This window comes from Chiloscyllium plagiosum, unplaced genomic scaffold, assembly GCF_037043375.1.
Source record: "Chiloscyllium plagiosum isolate Xiang-an unplaced genomic scaffold, Cpla_swu_hap1 HiC_scaffold_5, whole genome shotgun sequence".
Lineage (NCBI taxonomy): Eukaryota > Metazoa > Chordata > Chondrichthyes > Orectolobiformes > Hemiscylliidae > Chiloscyllium > Chiloscyllium plagiosum.
In genome coordinates this window covers 135021381-135044904 of record NW_028270143.1, presented here as the reverse complement: position 1 = coordinate 135044904, position 23524 = coordinate 135021381, and the positions used below count along the sequence as shown (strand labels likewise).

Sequence of the window (23524 nt, the reverse complement as noted above, 5' to 3'; positions counted from 1 at the left end):
ATTGCTGGGCCCCTTGCTGAGATATTTGTATCATCGATAATCACAGGTGAGGTGCCGGTAGACTGGGGGTTGGCTAACGTGGTGCCACTGTTTAAGAAGGGCGGTAAAGACAAGCCAGGGAACTATAGACCAGAGACCCAGATGTCAGTGGTGGGCAAGTTGTTGGAGGGAATCCTGAGGGACAGGATGTACATGTATTTGGAAAGGCAAGGACTGATTAGGGATAATCAACATAGTTTTGTGCATGGGAAATCATGTCTCACAAACTTGACTGGACGTTGGCTAACGTGGTGCCACTGATTAAGAAGGGTGGTCAGGACAAACCAGGGAACTATAGACCGGTGAGCCTGACGTCAGTGGTGGGCAAGTTGTTGGAGGGAATCCTGAAAGAAAGAATTTCATGTATTTGGAAAGGCAAAGACTAATTAGGGATAGTCAACACGGCTTTGTTGATGATTAGATGATTAGATTCCCTACAGTGTGGATACAGACCATTCAGCCCAACAAATCCACACCGACCCTCCAAAGAGTAACCCACCTAGGCCCATCTCCCTCTGACTAATGCACCTAATACTGTGGGCAATTTAGTATGGCCAATTCACCTGACCTGCACATCTTTGGACTGTGGGAGGAAACCAGAGCACCCGGAGGAAACCCACACAGACACGGGGAAATGTGCAAACTCCACACAGTCGCCTAAGGCGGGAATCGAAACCAGGTCCCTGGCGCTGAGAGGCAACAATGCTAACCACTGAGCCACTGTGCCACCTTTCATCAAAAGGGCTTTTGCCCGAAACGTTGATTTTCCTGCTCCTCGGATGCTGCCTGACCTGCAGTGCTTTTCCAGCACTATACTAAACTTGACTTTAATCTCCAGTATCTGCAGTGACCATTTTCATCTATATGGACTTCAGTAAGGCATTCAACAAGGTTCCTCATGGAGACTGGTTAGCAAGGTTAGATCTCATGGAATACAGGGAGAACTAGCCATTTGGATACAGTACTAGCTCAAAGGTAGAAGATAGAGGGTGGTGGTGGAGGGTTGCTTTTCAGACTGGAGGCCTGTGACCAGTGGAGTGCCACAAGGATCGGGGCTGGGTCCACTACTTTTTGTCATTTATATAAATGATTTGGATGTGAACATAAGAGGTACAGTTAGTAAGTTTGCAGATGACACCAAAATTGGAGGTGTAGTGGACAGCAAAGAACGTTACCTCAGATTACAACAGGATCTTGATCAGATGGGCCAATGGGCTGAGGTGTGGCAAATGGAGTTTAGTTTAGATAAATGCGAGGTCCTGCATTTTGGAAATCAAATCTTAGCAGAACTTATACACTTAATGGTAAGGTCCTAGGGAGTGTTGCTGAACAAAGAGACCTTGGAGTGCAGGTTCATAGCTCCTTGAAAGTAGAGTTACAGGTAGATAGGATAGCGAAGAATGCATTTGAAATGCTTTCCTTTATTGGTCAGAGTATTGAATACAGGACTTGAGAGGTCATGTTGTGGCTGTACAGGACATTGGTTAGGCCACTGTTGGAATATTGTGTGCGATTCTGGTCTCCTTCCTATCAGAAAGATGTTGTGAAACCTCAAAGGGTTCAGAAACGATTCACACAGTTGTTGCCAGGGTTGGAGGGTTTGAGCTATAGGGAGAGGCTGAAGAGGCTGGGACTGTTTTCCCTGGAGCGATGGAGGCTGAGGGGTGACTTTATCGAGGTTTATAAATTCATGATAGGATAAATAGGCAAAGTTTTTTCCCTGGGGTGGGGGGTCCAGAGTTAGAGGGCATAGGTTTAGGGTGAGAGAGGAAGGATTTAAAAGGGACCCACAGGGCAACATTTTCACGCAGAGGGTGGTACGTGTATGGAATGAGCTGCCAGGGGATGTGGTGGAGGCTGGTATAATTGCAACGTTTAAAAGGCATCTGGATGGGTATATGAATAGGAAGGGTTTGGAGGGATATGGGCCAAGTGCTGGATTAGTTTAGGATATCTGGTCAGCATGGACTAGTTGGACTGAGGGGTTTGTTTCCGTGCTGTACTTCTCTGTGACTGGGTAATTCTAATCGTTTCAGGAATTAGAAACTTCAGTTATGAGAATCAATTGAAGAAGTTGAGACTGCTCTCCCTGGAAAGACGAAGGCTGAAAGGAGATGTGATCGACGTTTTCAAAATCCGAAGCAGACTGGACAGAGTAAATTGGGAGAAGCTGTTCCCATTTGTAAAAGTAGAAGAATGAAAGGATTTTGACTTAAAATCTGGTGCAAACAAAGTAAAGGTGATGGGAGAACCAGCCTTCTCAACCAGCGAGCAGTTAGGGTGTGGAATGAACTGCCTGGAAACATGGTGGAGACAAGTTCAATTGAGGCATTCAAGAGGGACTTTGATTAGATTAGATTAGATTCCCTACAGTGTGGAAACAGGCCCTTCGGCCCAACAGGTCCACACTGACCCTCTGAAGAGTAACCCACCCAGATCCATTTCCCTACATTTATTCCTGACTAATGCACCTGACACTATGGGCAATTTTCCATGGCCAATCAACCCTAACCTGCACATCTTTTGGATTGTAGGAGGAAACTCACGCAGACACAAGGGGGAGAATGTGCAAACTCCACAGACCGAGGTTAGAATCGAACCCGGGCACCTGGCGCCGTGAGGCAGCAGTGCTAACCACTGAGCCACTGTGCCGTCCATTTCATTCCCTCTCTCCCTGTCTTTGTCCCTCTCTCTCTCTCTTGTTCTCTCTCTCTGTCTATCTCTCACCCTCTCTCTGTGTCTCTCTCTCCATCTCTCACCCTCGCTCGGTGTCTCTTTCTCTATCTCTCATCCTCTTTCCCTCTCTCCCTGTCTCTCTCTGTCTCTCTCGTTCCCTCTTTCGTTCTCTCTCTCTCCCTGGAGTCTATCTCTCTCCCTGTCTCTCTTTCTCCCTCTCTCTCATTCTCTCACTTGCTGTCCAGTGCAATTTTCTCACATCTGTGCCTATCCTCTGCCATGCTCCTGACTGGTTGCTGGTTTGGGGGCGAATGGGGATGGGGACAGTGCATCTTCATCCAACGGGAAGAAAGACAGGCAGAGACCACTCTGCCCCTCTCTGAGGGATGGTTATTTGGACGGAAATGATGTGCATGGATATGGGGAAACACTCAATACAAGCTCAAGGATTAGCACCTCATCTATCACTTTTGTAATACAATCCTCTGGTCACGTACCTGTCCAAGTGTCTTTTAAATGTTGTAATTGTATTCTGCTACCCTGGGGAAAAGGTCTTGGCTATTCACCTTAGTATGCACCTCATGATTTTATAAACCTCAGCCTGCTGTGCTCCAGTGGTAAAGGTCTCAGCCTATCCAACTTCTCCTCATAACTCAAACCTTCCAGTTTCAGGAACAGCATTGTGAATCTTTTTTGCACCCTTTCCAGTTTAATAACATCCTTCCAATAATAGGACAACCAGAATTGTGCACAGTACGATGGTCTCGCCAATGTCTTGTACAATTATAACAACACATTCCAACTCCTGGATTCAATGCTCTGACCAATGAAGTCAAACACCTTCTTCACATATTTGGGCTGAAGACATTTGGACCAATATATGGATAAGAAGGGTTTGGAAAGATATGGGCCAAGTGCAGGGAAATGGGGTTAGCGTGGAAGGACATTTTGGTCAGCATGGACCAGTTTGGGCCAAAGGGCCTGTCTCTGTGCTGTAGGACTCGATGACTCTCAGATTGTGAGACACAATTGCCCATGCACAAAGCCATGTTGACCACCCCAATCAATCCTTGCCTTTCCAAATGCATGTATATCCGGTATCTCAGAAACCATTCTAACAACTTACCTATCACTGACATCAGGCTCACTGGTCTGTGGTTCCCCAGCTTTTCCTTGCAGCCTTTCTTAAATAATGGCACAACATTAGCCGGTCTGCTGTCTTCCGGCTCCTCAACCATGGTTATTTATAATAAAAATCTCTGCCAGAGCTCCACAATTTCTTCCATTGCTCCTCACAATGTCCTGGGATACACTTGATCAGATCCCAGGGATTCATCTGCCTTTATGCATTTTAAGACCTTCAGCATCTGCTCATCTGTAATGTGGACTCATTTGAAGAGATCAATATTTATTTCACTCAGTTCCCTAGATTCCATGTCCTTCTCCATCGTAAATACTGACACAAAATATTCGATTAGGATCTCACCCATCTTCTGTTTCATACATAGCCGGCGCTGTTGATCTTTAAGAGGCCCTATTCTCTCCTTAGTTACTCCTTTGCCCTTAATATATTTGTAGAATCTCTTTGGATTCTCCTCAACAGTTTCACACCATAATCTCTGCCTCAATGTTATTTTGCTTCTCTCTGCAGGTTTTGGTTTTCTTCTCGTTTGTCTCTTGATTTCCCTTCCATAAAACAGCTGTCCGTCATTCTGCCATTATTCCATCTCTAGACATAGCTTTCATCTCCTCATGTGTCTCATTATCACTCGCTCTGACCTTGCACACCACCATCTCCTTTGTCACTTCATCTGTCCTTACTTTGTTCTGGTTATTTTCAACTCCCCTTTCAGTGGTTTAAAACGTATTACATATTGAGAGGTTCTGGGTGGAATTCAATGGTTGTAGTCAGGGGAGGGGGGCATTCACTGGTGGAAAACTGGTGCCAAGCTCTTCACTTTGGGAGACCTGATGGAATTTAATCTCAATCAGACAGCAATATGAAATCCCATCCGTGGAAATCCAGTTGTGGTCTCATGAGGGACGAGTGTACGACAAACAAAAGCAGTGGCCAGGCCTACGCCTGCAGAGGTTGCAGCTCGAGCCCATGGGAGGAGCTGATTGGAAGGATTCACCAGGGCGAGACAGGGATGCCTTGTGTGAAGTGGAGGAGGTCTTAAGTTGGATTCCTGCTTGCTGTCATGGGGAACAGAGTGCAGAGAATGTCTACCAGAACAAAGAACTGGAGGAGATTGCATGGATTTGAAAGGAAAAACAATGATCTGAGATTTTTATGAAAACTTGAAGCTATGTTTTTCCAATCAGCTTGGTGCACATTTCCAACATCCAAAGTTTATCTTTTTCTACTCTCACTCAGAAGTCTCACGTTCTCACTAGGAACTTATTCTACACAAGCTCTAGGGTTACACAGTACCTTGCAAATCATTGACAGGAGATAGAGTGGACTGATCAGCAGCAAAGTTCCCACTGTCTGGTTTGTTGGACTTCTTGGATGTGGAAGTGTTTGGCTCCTTGCTTGGAGCAGATCTAATAGGAGCTAAGGGAAAAGGTGGAGAGAAAAACAGATAAACCACATCTAATAAACATACCAACAAGGTGCACCCACTGTTAAATAAGGTCAACTGGTAGGACGACAATGAGGGGAAACTGGATAGGCTGCGTTGGTTCTCCTTGGAGTTTAGGAGGTGGAGGGGGGACATAATTGAAGTATCCAAAACTCTGAGAGGCATAGGCAGTGAAGCTTGCACAAATCTCCTTCCCTTGGCAGATGTGTCCAAGACCAGACAGCATCATTCTAAGGTGAGAAGTAAGTGGTTATGAGGAGATCTGAGAAAAATGTTTTCACCCAGAGGGTGGCAGAAGCATGGACCGTGTTGCCTGAGAGGGTGGTGGAAGCAGGTACTCTCACAAATTTAAGAAACATCTGGATGAGCATTTAAAATGCCAGGGCATAGTAGACTATGGACCAAGTGCAGGTAAATGGGATTAGTGTCATTTGGTATTTATTGCTCCACTTAAAAATATTCAATTACCTTGTCTCTACTGCCTTTTGATGCAGAGAGTAGATAGATTCTTGATTACCAAGGAGATGAAAGCTTATTGGGGATAGGCAGGAATGTAGAGTTGAGGTAATATCAGATCAGCCATGGGGTAGCCTATACTTGTTCCTTCTCTGCGTGCTCCTACTTAGTAAGGTCACACAAACACCTGAGAGAAAAACATTCCCCAATTCTGCTTTAAAAGAGCGACCTCTAATTCTTAAGTAATGTTCCCCTACTTCCTGACTAGCCAGCAAAAGGAAACTTCCTTTCAACATGCACCATCTCAAGACCATTCAGAATTTCTAAACTTAATTTATATAATCCACAATCTTCTAAATGCTAATGAAAACAGGTCCAGATTGTCCAATCCTATCAATGCCTCTCATGATTTTATACACCTCAATAAGATCATCCCTCATTTTCCTACATTCCAAGGAATAAAGTCCTGTCCTGACCAACCTTTCCCTATAACTCAGGCGTAAGAGTCCTGGCGCCATCCTCGTAAATCTTCTTTGCACTCTTTCCAGTTGCCTTGACCAATGAAAGCCAGCATGCTAAATGCCTTCTTCACCACCCTGTCGACCTGTGAGGCTGCTTGCAATAAACTATGTCCAGTACTTGTACTCCTAGGTCCCTCTGTTCCACAACATTCCTCAGGACTTTACCATTTACTGTATAAGTCCTACCTTGGTTTGACTTTCCAAAGTGCAACACCTCAGACTTATCTGTATTGAATTGCATTTGACAACCCTCAGCCCACTTCCTCATCTGATCAACTTCCCTCTGTAATTTTTGATTATCTTTCTCACTATCAATGATACCTGCTAATTTTGTATCACCTACAAACTTACAAATCATGCCTTGTACATTGACATCCCACGTTATTTATGTAAACAACAAACAACAAAGGTCCAAGCACTGAGCCCTGTGGCACACCACTAGTCACAGGCCTCCAGTCCAAGGAACAACCTTCAACCATCACCCTCGGCTTCCTACCATTGAGCAAAATTTGAAACCAATTAGCTTGCTCTCCCTGGATCCCATGCAACCTAACCTTAATGACTAGCTTGCCATGTGGGACCTTGTCAAAGGCTTTACTAAAGTCCATATAGACAACATCCACTGCTCTGCCCTCCTCTATCCTCTTGGTTACCTCTTTGAAAAACTCTAAAAGATCTGAAATCCATGCTGACTATCCCTCATTGGACCTTGACTATCCAAATGTTGGATAGTCCCTCAGTATCCTCTCCAACAACTTGCCTCCTACTGATGTCAGGCTCACTGGCTTAACCATCATGTCCTGCTTCTTACCATTCAGCCAACTTTGAAACCAATTAGCTAGCTCTCCCTGGATCCCATGTGACCTAACTTTCATGAATAAGATGTGGAGGAGCCAGTGTTGGACTGGGGTGGACAAAGTTAAAAAGCACACAACACCAGGTTATAGTCCAACAGGTTTATTTGGAAGCTCTAGCTTTCAGGGCACTGCTCCTTCATCAGGTAGCTGTGGAGTAGGATCAATAGACACAGAATTTGTAGCAAAAGATCACAGTGTTATGCAACTGAAATGATATATTGAACAAACCTAGACTGCAGTTAAGTCTTTCATCTTAATGAACAGAAACCTGCAACCCTTTCTGAAAGAAAAGTATAGTAAGGGTATGGAATGCTTTGCCTGCAGTAGATTCGCCAGGTTTATGTGTATTTAAGTCGTCATTAGACAGGCAAATGGACGTACATGGAATAGTGTAAGTGAGATGGGCTTCAGCTGAGTATGACAGGGCGGCGCAACATCGAGGGCCGAAGGGCCTGTACCGCGCTATAATGTTCTATGTTCTATGAAAGACTTAACAGCAATCTAGGTTTGTGCAATATATCATTTCAGTTGCATGACACTGCAATCTTTTGTGATAAATTCTATGTCTTATAATCCTGCTCCACATCAACTTGACAAAGGAGCAGCGCTTCGAAAGCTAGTGTTTCCAAATAAACCTGTTGGACTAGAACCTAGTGATGGGTGGTTTTTAACTTCTAAGGCAGCAACAGAGTCCCATGAGGTCTGAACGAAGTAAAAGAACTCATAGGCCGGTATCCAGGAGAGTGAACACCCTGGAAAGTCCATCTACAGCTGGTTTGGAACAGTTAAATTGCTTAGCAACATCCAAAACAGAACCAATAAAAATAAACAAAATTAGAAATTGCTGGAAAAGCTCCGCAGGTTCTCAGTAAGGATCACTGGACCTGAAACATTAACTCTGATTTCTCCCTACAGATGATGTCAGACCTATTGAGCTTTTCCAGCAATTTCTGTTTTGTTTCCGATTTCCAGCATCTGCAGTTCTTTTGGTTTTTATCCAATCAAAACAAACATCTGGTTAAATGGTCAGCCAGTTCTAGTGGGGGTTGATACCAGCATGGCTGTATCATAAGGTCATAAGATATCACAGCAGAATTAGCTCATTCGGTCCATTGAGTCTGCTCTGCTATTCGATCATGTCTGATATATTCCTCACGCCCATTTTCCGGCTTTCTCCCCATAACCTTATAACCCACTATCAATTAAAAATCTGTCAAACTCCCCCTTAAATTTACTCACTGTCCAAGCATTCACCGCACTTTGGGGTAATGAACTCTACAGATTCACAACCCTTTGAAAGAAGCAGTTTCTCCTCAACTCTGTTTCGAATTTGTTACTCCTTATCCTAAGACTATAATCTCTCACCCTAGAATGCCCCACAAGAGGAAGCATCTGCTCCACATCTATTTTATCCACACCTTTTATCATCTTGAATACCTCTATCTGATCTCCCCTCATTCTGCAGACAGTGAGGATAAAAGGCTCCTTCTCAGGATGGCAGCCAGTGAAATGTGGTATTCTGCAAGGCTCAGTGTTGGGACCACAACTTTTCATTTTATACAATAACGATCTAGATGAAGGAACGGCATGCATTCTGGCTACATTTGCAGACAATACAAAGATAGGTAGAGGGACAGGTAGCATTGAGGAGGCGGGGAGGCTGCAGATGGATTTGGACAGTTCGGGAGAGTGGGCAAAGAAACTGCAGATGGAGGACAAAGTGAAAGTGTGAGGTGATGCACTTTGGTAGGAAGAATAGAGGCATGGACTATTTTCTAAATGGGGAGGAAATTCAGAAATCTGTAGTGCAAAGAGACTTGGGAGTTCTAGACCAGAATTCTCTCAAGGTAAACTTACAGGTTGAGTCAGTAGTTAGGAAGCCAAATGCAATGTTGGTATTTATTTTGAGAGGACCTGAATATAAAATCAGGGAAGTAATTCTGAGGCTCTATAAAGCTCTGGTGATACCACATTTGGAGTATTGTGTGCAGCTTTGGGCCCCATATCTCAGGAAAGATGTACTAGCCCTGGAGCAGTTTCAGAGGAGGTTCACGAGAATGGCCCCAGGAATAAAAGGCTTAACACATGAGGAATGTTTGAGGACTCTGGGTCGATACTCATGGAGTTTAATAGGATGAGAGGGATCTAATTGAAACAAACAGAACACTGAATGGCCTGGACAGAGTAGATGTTGCGAAGATGTTTCCATTGGTAGAAGAGACCAGGACCCAAGGGCACAGCCTCAGAGTAAAGGGAAGACCTTCGAGAACGGAGATAAGGAGAAACTTCTTCAGCCAGAGAGTGGGGAATCTATGGAAATTACTGCCAGGTAATGTGGAGGCCAGGTCATTGAGTATATTTAAGACAGAGATAGATAAGCTCCTGAATATCAAAAGGATCAAAGATTATGGGGAGTAAGCAGGAGAAAGGGGTTGAGAAGCTTAATAGCCATGGTTCAAACTTGATGGGCTGAATGGCCTAATTTCTGCTCGTTTGTCTTGTAGTCTTATTGTAGAGTCATAGAGATATACAGCACGGAAATAGACCCTTCAGTCCAACCCGTCCATGCTGACCAGATATCCCAATCCAATCTAGTCCCACCTGCCAGCACCCGGCCCATATCCCTCCAAACCCTTCCTATTCATATACCCATCCAGATGCCTTTTAAATGTTGCAATTGTACCAGCCTCCACCACATCCTCTGGCAGCTCATTCTATACACATACCACCCTCTGCATGAAAGAGTTGCCCCTTAGGTCCCTTTTATATCTTTCCCATCTCCCGTTAAACCTATGCCCTCTAGTTCTGGGCTCCCTGACCCTAGGGAAAAGACTTTGCCTATTTACCCTATCCACGCCCCTCCCAATTTTGTAAACCTCTATAAGGTCACCCCTCAGCCTCCGACTCTTCAGGGAAAACAGCCCCAGCCTCTTCAGCCTCTCCCTGTAGCTCAAATCTTCCAACTCTGGCAACATCCTTGTCAATCTTTTCTGAACCCTTTCAAGTTTCACAACATCTTTCCGATAGGAAGGAGACCAGAATTGCACGCAATATTCCAACAGTGGCCTAACCAATGTCCTGTACAGCCGCAACATGACCTCCCAACTCCTGTACTCAATACTCTGACTAATAAAGGAAAGCATACCAAACACCTTCTTCACTATCCTATCTACCTGTGACTCCACTTTCAAGGAGCTATGAACCTGCACTCCAAGGTCTCTTTGTTCAGCAACACTCCCTAGGACTTTACCATTAAGCGTATAAGTCCTGCTAAGATTTGCTTTCCCAAAATGCAGCACCTCACATTTATCGGAATTAAACTCCATCTGCCACTTCTCAGCCCAGTGGCCCATCTGGTCCAGATCCTGTTGTAATCTGAGGTAACCCTCTTCGTTGTCCACTACACCTCCAATTTTGGTGTCATCTGCAAACTTACTAACTGTACCTCTTATGCTCACATCCAAATCATTTATATAATTGGCAAAATGTAGAGGACCCAGCACTGATCCTTGTGGCACTCCACTGGTCACAGGCCTCCAGTCTGAAAAACAACCCTCCACCACCATACTCTATCTTCTACCTTTGAGCCAGTTCTGTATCCAAATGGCTAGTTCTCCCTGTATTCCATGAGCTCTAACCTTGCTAATCAGTCTCCCATTTGAAATCATTTCTGTACAACACAAACATCAGTGGTCCAAGCACGGATCACCACTGATCACAGTTCTCCATTTTGAGAAACTCCCTTCCACTCCTACTCTCTGTCTCTTGCTGCCCAGCCAGTTCTCTATCCATCTCGCTAGTACACCCTGGACCCAATGCGCGACTTCACTTTCTCCATCAGCCTACCATGGGGAACCTTATCAAACAAACCCTGAAGTCCATGTATATGACATCAACAGCCCTTCCCTCATCAATCAACTTTGTCACTTCCTCAAAGAATTACAATAAGTTGGTAAGACATGCACAAAACCATGGTGTCTATCATTAAAAACCCATTTTCTTCCAAATGTAAATAGATCCTATCCCTCAGTATCTTCTCCAGCAGCTTCCCTACCACAGATGTCAGGCTCACAGGTCTGTAACTACCTGGATTATCCCTGCTACCTTTCTTAAACAAGGGGACAACATTAGCAATTCTCCAGTCCCCCGGGACTTCACCATGTTCAAGGATGCTGCAAAGGTATCTGTTAAAGCCCCTGCTCTTTCCTCTCTCGCTTCCCTCAGTAACCTGGGATAGATCCCATCCGGACTTTTAGAATGTCCAACATTTCCTCCCTCCTTATGCTTTCTTGACCTAGAGTAATCAAAGATCTATCCCTAACCTCGGCATCCATCATGTCCCTCTCCTCGGTGAATACCGATGCAAAGTACTCAAAGAATCTCACCCATTTTCTCTGACGCCATGCATAACCTTCCCCCTTTGCACTTGAGCAGGTTAACCCTTTCCCCGAGTTACCCTCTTGCTCCTCATATGCAAATAAAAGGCTTTGGGATTTTCCTTAATCCTGTATTCTAAAGATATTTCATGAGCCCTTAAAGCCCTCTTAATTCCTCATTTCAGATTGGTCCTACATTCTTGATATTCTTCCAAAGCTCCGTTTGTTTGCAGTACGCTTCCTATTTCCTCTGCGCTCATCTCACAATGTCACCTCTCATCCATGGTTCGCTAATCTTGCCATTTCTATCCCTCACTTTCACAGGGACATGTCTGTCCCGCACTCTAATCAACCTCTCTTTAAAAGCCTCCCACATATCGAATGTGGATTTACCCTCAAATGGCTGCTCCCAATTTACATTCCCAGTTCCTGCCAAATTTTGCTATGGTTGGCCTTCCCCCAATTTAACACTCTTCCTTTAGCACTATTCCCATCTTTGTCCATGAGTATTCTAAAACTTATGGAATTGTGGTCACTATTCCCAAAGTAATCCGCTGATGATATTTCACCCACGTGGCCGGGCTCATTCCCCAACACCAGGTCCAGTATGGCCTCTTCCCGAGTTGGACTATTTACAAACTGCTCTGGAAACCCCTCCTGGATGCTCCTTACAAATTCTGCTCCATCTAGACCTCTAACACTAAGTGAATCCCAGTCAATGTTGGCAAAATTAAAATCACCACCAGCCTGTTGCCTCTACAGCTTTCCATCATCTGTTTACATATTTGTACCTCTACCTCATGCTCACTGTTGGGAGGCCTATAGTACAGCCCCAATATTGTTACCGCACCCTTCCTATTTCTGAGCTCGGCCCATATTGCCTCACTGCTCGAGTCCTCCATCGTGCCCTCCTTCAGCACAGCTGTGATATCCTCTCTGACCAGTAATGTAACTCCTCCACCCCTCTTACCCTCCTCTCTATCCCACCTGAAGCATCCATATCCTGGGATATTTAGTTGCTAATCATGTCCTTCCCTCAACCAAGTCTCAATAATAACAATAACATCATAATCCCAGGTACTATTCCAAGCCTTGAGTTCATCTGCCTTACCTACTACACTTCTTGCACTTCTTGCACCTCAGAGCACCAGTCCCTCTGCGTTCATCCTCTGCTCCCTGCCTACTCTTCCCCTTAGTCACGCTGACTTCATCATCTAGTTCCTTACAGGCTTTAGTTACTACCTCCTTCCTGTCCACCAACCTCCTCAATTGGTTCCCATCCCTCTGCCACATTAGTTTAAACCCTCCTCAACAGCGTTAGCAAAACCACCCCCTAGGACATTGGTTCCAGTCCTGCCTGGTGTAGACTGTCCAGTTTGTAATAGTCCCACCTCCCCTAGAAGCGGTCCCAATCTCCCAGAAATCTGAACCCCTCCCTCCTGCACCATTTCTTCAGCCACACATTCATCCTGCATTTTCTTTCATTTCTACTCTGACTAGCACGGGGCACTGGTAGCAATCCTGAGATTACTACCTCTGAGGTCCTACTTTTTAAACTTGCTTCCTAACTCACTAAATTCCACCCCAGGTCGCCAGTTATCTAGATCATGTGTGAATAACCAGAAAGAGCAATAAACAGCATTTAGAGGACTTGGACATAGTTGTTTCACATTTCCCCAAGACAGGATCTGCCTTAGGAGGAGAAAATGTGTATTCCAGGCATTCAAGTGACGCACTTGGGCTACAGAGTCAACCAGGTTACACCTATTGGAAGATAAAGTGAGTGGGATCAAAGGTTCCCCAGTTCCTACATCTGTACTGAAGCTTTGGTCTTTCCTTGGGTTGGTGAATTATTATGAAAAATCCATCCTGGTGCTCTCACATTTGCTATTGAGAAAGAGTCAGCCTTGGCAATGGTCTCAAGCCAAGATGGAGCATTTATGGAAGTGACAAAGCAGCTATCATTGTTTAAGATGTTGACACGCTTTGATCCCAAGCAAGATGTGGTGCTGACATGTGATGCCTCCCTGTACGGTATCAGGGTGGTGTTGGCTCACTGGTGGCCCAATGGAGAGGAATATTTGACAGTGTATGCTTGCTGGACTTTAGCTAAAGATATGCCGAGATAGAGAAGGAAGGTTTGGTGGTCAATTTTGGTGTGAGAAAGCTCGCCCAATGTTTTTACAGACGTAAATTTGTAATAGTAACAAACCACAAATTCCTGCTAGGGCTATTTCAAGAGGTCAAGGCTGTACCACCCATAGCTTCAGGTCAAATTCAGTGGTGGGCTCTCATTCTAAGTGGGTGCAATTATAAATGGGAACACCGTCCAGGAGGCCAAGTGGCAAATGTGGATATCTCGAGCCAAGTCCCACTGTCAGATATACCATTGGTGGTGCCACCACGAGAAGAGTCCATTCTGATTTTAAACATTCTGGGCCCCCTTCCATGATAATATCAGACTGTGGGCACAAAACCATCCCGTCCTGGCAAAACTAAACCAGCTGGTGGTGATGGGCCGTCACAACCAGAACTGAAACCTTTCTGGACCCGGTGAGAGCAGATCACCGGAGAGAACGGCATATTATTATGGGGTGCCAGAGTGATTGTCCCAAGTAAAGGCCAACACCAGGTACTGGCTTAACCCCACCAGGGTTAGCCAGGGGCTAGACATTATGTCTGGTGGCCAGGACTGGATGCCAACATTGTCCTTAGTGCCAACAAAACTAGCACCAGCGGCTTCCCCACACTTATGGAAGTTGCCAGATAAAGCCTGGACTGATTTCACGTCAACTATGCCAGTCCTTTCATGTGTTCGATGTTCTCAGTCATTGTGAATGCCCATTCAAAGTGGTTCAATGTGCTTGGAGTTCCTTGGTTAAACACAGGGATGACAATTGAAATGTTGTGAGCATCTTTTGCAAAACATGGACTCCTGGAGGTGTTAGTCACAGACAATGGGCCATCATTTACCAGCAGGGAATACTAGTATTTCCAAAAGTCAAATTGCATTTGGCATGTAAGGATAGCTCCATGTCAACCATCATTCAATGGTCTGGCAGAAAGAGCAGTCCAAACTTTGAAGGTAGGCTTAAAGAAGCAGCCTACATGTTTTCTTGATACCAAACTGCCCAGAAAACAAACCATGCTGTAATCACAGTGGGTTAGGCAGTATCCATAGAAAGACAGCAAGCTAATGTTTTTGACTCTAGATGCCCCTTCATTAGAGCAGATTCCGGTATTTGCAATAATTTGCTCTGATCAAACTGTCCTGGTTCCTGTTTGATTGTTGACTGCCCCTCAAGCAACTACAGGGACAGCTCCAGCAAAGTTGCTAATGGAGAGAAGATTCCACATCAGGTTAAACCTGATCTTCCCAGACCTGGGGGAATCCTCTAAGTGAGAGAGGCACTTTGCTTCAGGGGATGAAGTTCGGTGTAGGAACCTTGGGAATGGCCCTGCATGGATAAAGGCATGGTCGCCATGAGGTCAGGTCCTGTGACATATAAAGTGTGGGTACGAGAGGCAAACAAATGGACCACAAGAAACCTGCAACCTTACAATTAGGGCAGAAAAAAATATACCCAGCCTATCAGAACATCCAGCCGGATGTCAGAAACTGTGAGGTCTCCCCCAGGAGAGGCTATCAGCAAAAGAACAGGCCTATGTGGCCAGACTTAGAGGGGGAGAGATGTAGTGATTGTAACAGTCAGCTAGATGGACCACAAAATGTAACTGGGCATTAATCGGGTCCAAATGTGTGGTGCTAGAGAAGCTCAGCCAGTCAGGCAGCATCCAAGGCGCAGAAGAGTCATTGTTTTGAGCATATGCACTTCATTAGGAATGCAATGAAGAGCTAAAGCTCAAAACGTCAACGCTCTGTTTCTCAGATGCTGCCTAACCGGCTGTTCTTTGCCCGCACCACACGTTTTGACTCTGATATCCAGCATCTGGAATCCTCACTTTCTCCTTGTTAATTAGGTACAGTCAGGGAGCCCAAGTTGAGAGATGTAAGCAGGAGGGTTATAAGCTCTGTTCACTCCATTTATAAATCCTATCTCTTATAACCTTTCCAACACTTTATCCACAACCAAAGTAAGGCTCACTGGCCTATAATTACCGACTCCTCTTCTTGAACAGGAGACAACATTTGCTATCCTCCAGTCTTCTGGCACTACTCCTGTCAACAATGATGGCATAAAGATCAAAGCCAAAGGCTCGGCAATCTCCTCCCTGACTTCCCAGAGAATCCGAGGATAAATCCCATCCAGCCCGGGGGATTTATCTATTTTCAGATCTTCCAAAATTGCTAAAACCTTCTCTTTGTCTTCCTCAATCCCATCTAATCTAGTAGCCTGTATCTCCGTGTTCTCACTAACATTGCCCCTTTCCAATGTGAATACTGATGAAAAGTATTCATTAAGCCCTTCCCCTATGTCCTCAGATTCCACGCACAACTTCCCACTACTGTCTTTGATTGGCCCTAATCTTACTCTAGTCATTCTTTTATTCCTGATATACCTATAGAAGGCCTTAGGGTTTGCCTTGATCCTATCCACCAACAACTTCTCATGTCCCCTCCTGACTCTTCTTAGCCCTCTCTTTAGATCTTTTCTGGCTAACTTATAACTCTCCAGCCCCGTAACTCTCACGCCTCATCCTCACAAATGCCGTCTTCTTCCTCTTGACAACAGCTTCAACTTCTTTAATAAACCATGGCTCCTTCTCTGAACAACTACCTCCCTGCCTGATTGGTATATACTATCAAGGACCTGCAGGAGCTGTTCCATGAATAAGCTCCACATTTTCAAGTGTGTCCACCTCTGCAGTTTCCGTCCCCATCCTAAATCTTGCCTAATCGCATCATAATTGCCTTTACCCTAGTTATACCTATCCCCGTCCATTGCTATTGTAAACATAACTGAATTGTGGTCACTATCGCCAAAGTGCTCACCTACTTCCAAATTTAATACCTGGCTGGGTTCATTCCCCAGTACCAAATCCATTGTGGCATCACTCCTTGTTGGCTTGTCTACATACTGTGTCAGAAAGCCCTCCTGCAGACATTGGACAAAAGCTGACCCACCTAATCTACTTTATCTATAGTATTCGCAGTCAATATTGGTTAAGTTAAAGGCCCTCATAACAACTACCCCGATACTCTCGCTCCTATCGAGAATCATAGACTCACAGAGATGTACAGCATGGAAACCGACTTGTCAATCCAACTCGTCCATACCGACCAGATATCCCAACCCAACTTGGCCCAAATCCCGCCAAACCCTTCCTATTCATAGACCCATCCAGATGCCATTTAAATTTTGCAATTGTACCAGCCTCGACTTCCTCTGGCAGCTCATTCCATACACGTACCTCCCTCTGCGTGAAAAAGTTTTCCCGTAGATCTCTTTTATATCTTTCCCCTCTCACCCTAAACCCATGCTCTCTAGTTCTGGACTCCCCCCACCACAGGGAAAAGACTTTGTCTATTTAGCCTATCCATGCCCCTCATGATTTTATAAACCTCTATAAGGTCACCCCTCAGCCTTCGATGCTCCAGGGAAAACAGTCCCAGCCTGTTCAGCCTCTCCCTATCGCTCAAATCCTCCAACCCTGCCAACATCCTTGTAAATCTTTTCTGATCCCTTTCAAGTTTCACAACATCCTTCCGATAGGAAGGAGACCAGAATTGCACTCCATATTCCAAAAGTGGCCAAACCAATGTCCTGTACAGCTGTAACATGACCTCCCAATCCCTGTACTCAATACTCTGACCAATAAAGGAAAGCATACCAATCACCTTCACTATCCTATTAGATTAGATTAGATTCGATTAGATTCCCTACAGTGTGGAAACAGGTCCTTCGGCCCTACTAGTCCACACTGACCCTTTGAAGAGTAACCCACCCAGACCCATTTTCCTCTGACTAATGCACCTAACACTATGGACAATTTAGCATGGTCAATTCACCTGACCTGCACATCTTTTGGACTGTGGGAGGAAACCGGAGCACCCGGAGGAAACCCACGCAGACACGGGGAGAATGTGCAAACTCCACACAAACAGTCGCCCGAGGCTGGAATCGAACCTGGGTCCCTGGTGCTGTGAAGCAGCAGTGCTAACCACTGAGCCACCGTGCTGCCCCTATCTATCTGCGACTTCACTTTCAAGGAGCTATGAACCGGCACTCTAAGGTCTCTTTGTTCAGCAACACTCCCTGGGAGTGCTCCCATTAAGTGTATAAGTCCTGCTAAGATTTGCTTTCCCAAAATGCAGCACCTCGCATTTATCGGAATTAAACTCCATCTGCCACTTCTCAGCCCATTGACCCATCTGGTCAAGATCCTGTTTCAATCTGAAGTAACCTTCTTCGCTGTCCACTAACCTCCAATTTTGGTGTCATCTGCAAACTTACTAACTATACCTCTTATGCTCGCATCCAAATCATCTTTGCTATCCTTTCCTCCACATCCCTGGAACAACTCGGAGACCTATAGAAAACTCCCAACAGGGTGACCTCCTTTCCTGTTTCTAACCTTAGTCCAAACTACTTCAATGGATGAGTCCTCAAACGTTATCTCAGCTGCTGTTATACTACCCTTGATTAACAATGCCACTTGATTAACTACTTGCATAACAAACAATGAAAGTCGTATGCAATGTATGGAGCTAAGTGATTCTACAACCAATGGGTCAGCTCTTCACTCTGAAGTCCTGTCACATTCAGTCATGAACAGTAAAATTAAACTAAGAACTGCAGATGCTGAAGATCTGAAACAAAAGCAGGAATTACTGGAGAAACTCAACAGACCTAGCAGGATCTGTGGGAAGAAAGCAGAGTTAATATTTCAAATCTGGTGACTCTTCATCAGAAACTGGAGGAGGAGGCTCCACGAGCATTCCCCATCCTCAATGATGGGAGAGACCAGTTCATCATTGCTTCCATGTTTACAATGCATCCAAGTTTCATGTCATCTGCAAACACTGAATCTGCCCCTTGCACACCAATATCTAGATCATTTATATTTAAATAAAATCAGGAAAACAAACAACTCTTGGGTAACCGCACAACAAGTGTTCCTCTAGCCAGAAAACATTCATTGACCATACTCTGTGTTTCCAATTTTGTATTCACATTGCTACTGGACCATTTATTCCATGATCTATAATTTTTCACATAAGTCTGCTGTGTGGCAATATATCAAATGCCATTTGAAAATGCATGCACCACATCAACAAACTTGACTTTTTTTATTGCCTCTTTAAAAAATTCAAGTCAGTTAGTTCAATATGAGTTTTCTGTTCAAGGTCCATGCTGGCTCTTCCTGTTAGCTAACTTTTCTGCTGACTACTAGCAGGCTGGAAGGGCTGAATGTCAACGTTTCAGGCTTTTGCCCGAAACATTGATTTTCCTGCTCCTCGGATGCTGCCAGAGCTGCTGTGCTTTTCCAGCCCCACTCTAATCGAGACTCTTGTTTCCAGCATCTGCAGTCTTTTGCCTGGAAGGGCTGAATGGCCTACTTCAGCTCCTATTTCTATGTTTTACTATCTCAATCTTGAATAATCTTTTCTAGAAGCTTCCCCCCCACTGAAGCTAAACATACCACTGTCATTCTTCACCATCAGCCTGAACTTTATGATACAATGATCACTGTCTCCTAAACGTACCCTGACTGACACTTGATCCACTTGGTTCGTTTCACTTCGTTACCAAGAACAAGGTCCAACAGCGCATCCTCTCTCATCGGACTGGACACATATAGCTCTATCTAAGGATAGCATTCTCTCTAATTTTCTTCCCGACTGCACGAGCCTGAGGTCAGTACACAACAGCAACTTCTGGAACTGGAAGTCAATGCCACAGTCGGTGTGCTGAAACTGATTGCTATGTCCGGACCCTGGAACAGCCATGCAGCTTAGAGGGAACTTTGACTATGGATGCCTTTTTATCTGAGGTAATTCCTTTCCAACAAGAGAGAATCTCTCACAACTTCACATTCAATAACATTTGAATGTAAATCCTTTTGTTGTCACCCCACTATCATCAAGCTGGTGGTTACCATTGACCAGAAACTGAACTGAACTGGCCATATGGGTACTGTAACTAGAAAAGAACATCAGAGGCTATGAATCTTGCAGCAAGTAACGCACATCCCGACTCCCCAAACCTGCCCACCACCTGCAAGGAGTGTGATAGAATACACTTGCTTAGATATGTGGAGCTCCAATACTCAGGAAGCTTGACAGCATTCTAAACAAAGCAATACACTTGACTGGCACTCTGAATATTTAACCATACACCACCAATGCAAGGCACAGTGGAAGCAGTGCGTACCACCTACGTAATGCACAACAGAAATTCACTCAGGCTCCTGGAATATAATGTGGATCCTTTATATTTATGTACAAAGAACAAAGAAAATTTATAGCCCAAGAACAGGCCCTTTGGCCCTCCAAGCCTGAGCCGATCCAAATCTACTGTCTAAATCTGTCGGTCAATTCCTAAGCATCTGTATCCCTCTGCTCCCCACCTACTTATGCATCTGTCCAGATGCACCCTAAATGAATCTACCATGCCTGTCTCTACTACCTCTGCTGGTAACGCATTCCAGGTACCTACCACCCTCTGTGTGAAGTACTTGCCGCGTGTATCCCCCTTAAACTTTTCGCCTCTCACCTTGAAAGTATGACCCCTCGTTATTGAATCCTTCACCCTGGGAAAAAGCTTATCTCGATCTACCCTGTCTATACCCTTCATGATTTTGTAAACCTCAGTCAGATCCCTCCACACCCCCAACTCCTTTTTTCCACTGAAAACAAACCTAACCTACTCAACCTCTCTTCATAGCTAGCACCTTCCATACCAGGCAACATCCTCGTAAACTTTCTCCGCACCCTCTCCAAAGCATCCACATCCTTTTGGTAATGTGCCGACCAGAACTGTAACGATATTCTAAATGCGGCCGAACCAATGTCTTGTACAATTTTAACAGCTCTTATACTCAATACCCCGTCCGATGAATGCAAGCATACTGTATGCCTTCTTGATCACTCTATCCACCTGTGCACTCCCAGATCTCTCTGCTCATCAACTTTTCCCAAGGCTCTTCCGTTTATTGTATAATTCGCTCTAGAATTAGACTTCCCAAAATACATCACCTCACATTTGCCTAGATTGAACTCCATCTGCCACTTCTCCGCCCAACTCTCCAGTCTATCTATATCCTCCTGTATTCTTTGACAGTCCCCTATGCTTTCTGCTACTCCACCAATCTTAGTGTCATCTGCAAACTTGCTGATCATACCAACAATGCCCTCTTCCAAATCATTGATGTCTATCACAAACAACGGTGGCCCCAGCACTGACCCCTGTGGAACACCACTGGTCACGTTTCTCCATTTGGAGAAACTTCCTTCAACTACTACTCTCTGTCTCCTGTTGCTCAACCAGTTCATCATCCACCTCGCTAGAACACCCTGCACACCATGTGACTTCACTTTCTCTATTAGTTTACCATGGGGAACCATATCAAACGCCTTACTAAAGTCCATGTATATGACATCTACCGCCCTTCCTTCATCTATCAACTTGGTCACTTCCTCAAAGGACTCTATTAAGTTGGTAAGGCATGATCTCCCCGCACAAAACCATGTTGCCTATCACTGATAAGCCCATTCTTCTCTAAATATAAATAGATCCTATCCCTCAGTACCTTCTCCAGCAACTTTCCCACCACTGACGTCAGGCTCACTGGTCTGTAATTACCCTGAATATCCCTACTACCCTTCTCGTACAGGGGGACAACATGAGCAACCCTCTAGTCCTCCGGCACCTCACCTGTATTTAAGGATGCAACAAAGATATCTCTCAGGGCCCCAGCTATTTCCTCTCTCGCCTCCCTCAGCAACCTGGGATAGATCCCATCCGGTCCTGGGGATTTGTCCACCTTAATAACCTCTCGCCTACCCAACATATCTTCCCTACTTTTGTCAACGTGATCCAGACTAATCAAACTTCTATTTCTACATTGATCATGTTCCTCTCCTTAGTGAACACTGATGCAAAGTAATCATTCAAAATCTCACCCATTCTCTCAGGTTCGACGCACAACCTTCTTTCATTATCTTTTAGTGGACCAATCCTTTCTCTAGTTACTCGCTTGCTTCTTATATAAAACGAAAAGGCTTTGGGATTCTCCTTAATTCTGCTCAGCCCACTTGATTCCTCGTTTAAGGCTGGTCCTACTCTTCCAATATTCCTCCAGGGCCCGTTCTGTTCTTAGCTGCTTAGACCTTATGTACGCTTCCCTTTTCCTCTTGGCTCCTCGTACAATTTCCCCTGTCATCCATGGTTCACGAATGTTGCCCTTCCTATCCTTTGCTTTCAATGGGACATGCCTATCCTGCACTATTTTAATCTAACTTTGAAAGCCTCCCACATCTCAAATGTGGACTTCCCTTAAAACTGCTGTGTCCAATCCACATTTCCCAGCTCCTGCCTAATTTTGATATAATTGGCCTTGGCCCAGTTTAGTATTCTTCCCTTAGGACCACTCTCATCTTTGTCTACAAGTATTGTAAAACTTACAGAATTGTTGTCACTGTTCCCAAAGAAATCCCCCACCGCAACTTCTACCATCTGGCCTGGCTCATTCCCCAACACCAGATCCAATACGGCCCCTTCCCTCATCGGACTATTGACGTACTGCTCTAGAAAACCTTCCTGGACACTTCTTACAAAATCTGCCCCATCCAGACCTCTGACGTTAAGTGTATCCCAGTCAATGTTGGGAAAATTAAAATCTCCTATCACCAGTCGCCTACTGCCTCTACATCTTTCCATAATCTGATAACCTATTTGTTCTACCTCATGCTCACTGTTGGGAGGCCTGTAATACAGCCCCAACAATGTAACTGCACCCTTCTTATTTCTCAGCTCCACCCATAATGCCTCACTACGCATAATGTCCTCCTTTAGCATAGCCGTGATATTACACCTGACCAACAATGCAACTCCTCCCCCCTTTTATGTGGAGACTTTGGTAGCAAATGCAGGCAGGATTATTATCTGAATGCCTATAGAGAGAGTGTAATGTGTAATGAGACCTATGTGTCCTCATAAATCATTTGCTAAAGGTAAGCATGTAGGTGCAGCAGACGATTAAAAAAAATGATATGATGGCTTTCATAGCAAGAGGATTAGAGTACAGGAGCAGGGGTGTCTTGCTGCACTAGTTTAGGGTCTCGGTGAGACCCTACTGAAGTATTGTGTGCAATTTTGTTCTCCTTATTAGAGGGAGGATGTTCTTGCTATAGAGAAGTGCAGTGAAGATTTACAATACTGATTCCTGAGATGGTGGGACTGACTGACTGACTGAGGAGAAGTTGAATCAACTATGGCGTTATTTGCTGCAGTTCAGAAGAGTAAAATTCTAACAGGACTAGATGCAGGAAGGACATTTCTGATGACAGAGGACTCCAGACCAGGGATGACAATGTAAGGATTGTTAAGACATGGAGGGGAACCCCTCTGTTAATTAAACCAAACACCTAGAAAAGCTCACCTTGCAATCTGTTAAAATATGAGTGACAGAGTGTTCCTAATTTCCACTATTTAAAGAAAATAACAATATATTTTCCTAACTTGAATAGTGAACACTAAACAAAACTATTCACAAATCTTCAGTCCCCCCTTTTCTTTACTACTTACTATCTGACACCATCTCTATAAAAATATGCTGCTCCAATAACCTACTTATTAAACATTAATTTAATCTCAAGACCACACAATCTCTGTCTTCCGCACTGCCTTCAATCTTCTGGCTGATGATCTCTCTGGGTAGTCTTCTTTTTTCCTTTTACTGCAGCTAGGTTTTACATGAAATGGTACCCATTGATAGAGAACGTTTTCTAATTTCTTTGAGAGCAAGACGCTAGATGGGCAGTTTGCTCTCTCACCAATTTTCAAAATGCCTGCTTTATTATGTGCCTCCCTTGACACATTTTAATGTGC

The 23524-nt window shown here is 44.6% G+C and overlaps 1 protein-coding gene across 3 annotated transcripts in view; it reads right to left on the bottom strand.

The window, feature by feature from the left end:
* The window catches only part of LOC122550355 (IQ motif and ankyrin repeat domain-containing protein 1-like), a 250072-nt gene that overhangs the window by 212643 nt on the left and 13905 nt on the right, over nucleotides 1-23524 (bottom strand). For 2 of the 3 annotated variants that reach the window (XM_087986874.1, XM_087986876.1), the window contains one exon: nucleotides 5150-5272. The exons of the other annotated variant lie outside the window; for it this stretch is intronic. In XM_087986874.1, coding sequence (XP_087843000.1) covers nucleotides 5150-5272 — 123 coding nt within the window. The remainder of the gene's footprint in view (nucleotides 1-5149; nucleotides 5273-23524) is intronic. 3 annotated transcript variants of the gene reach the window in all.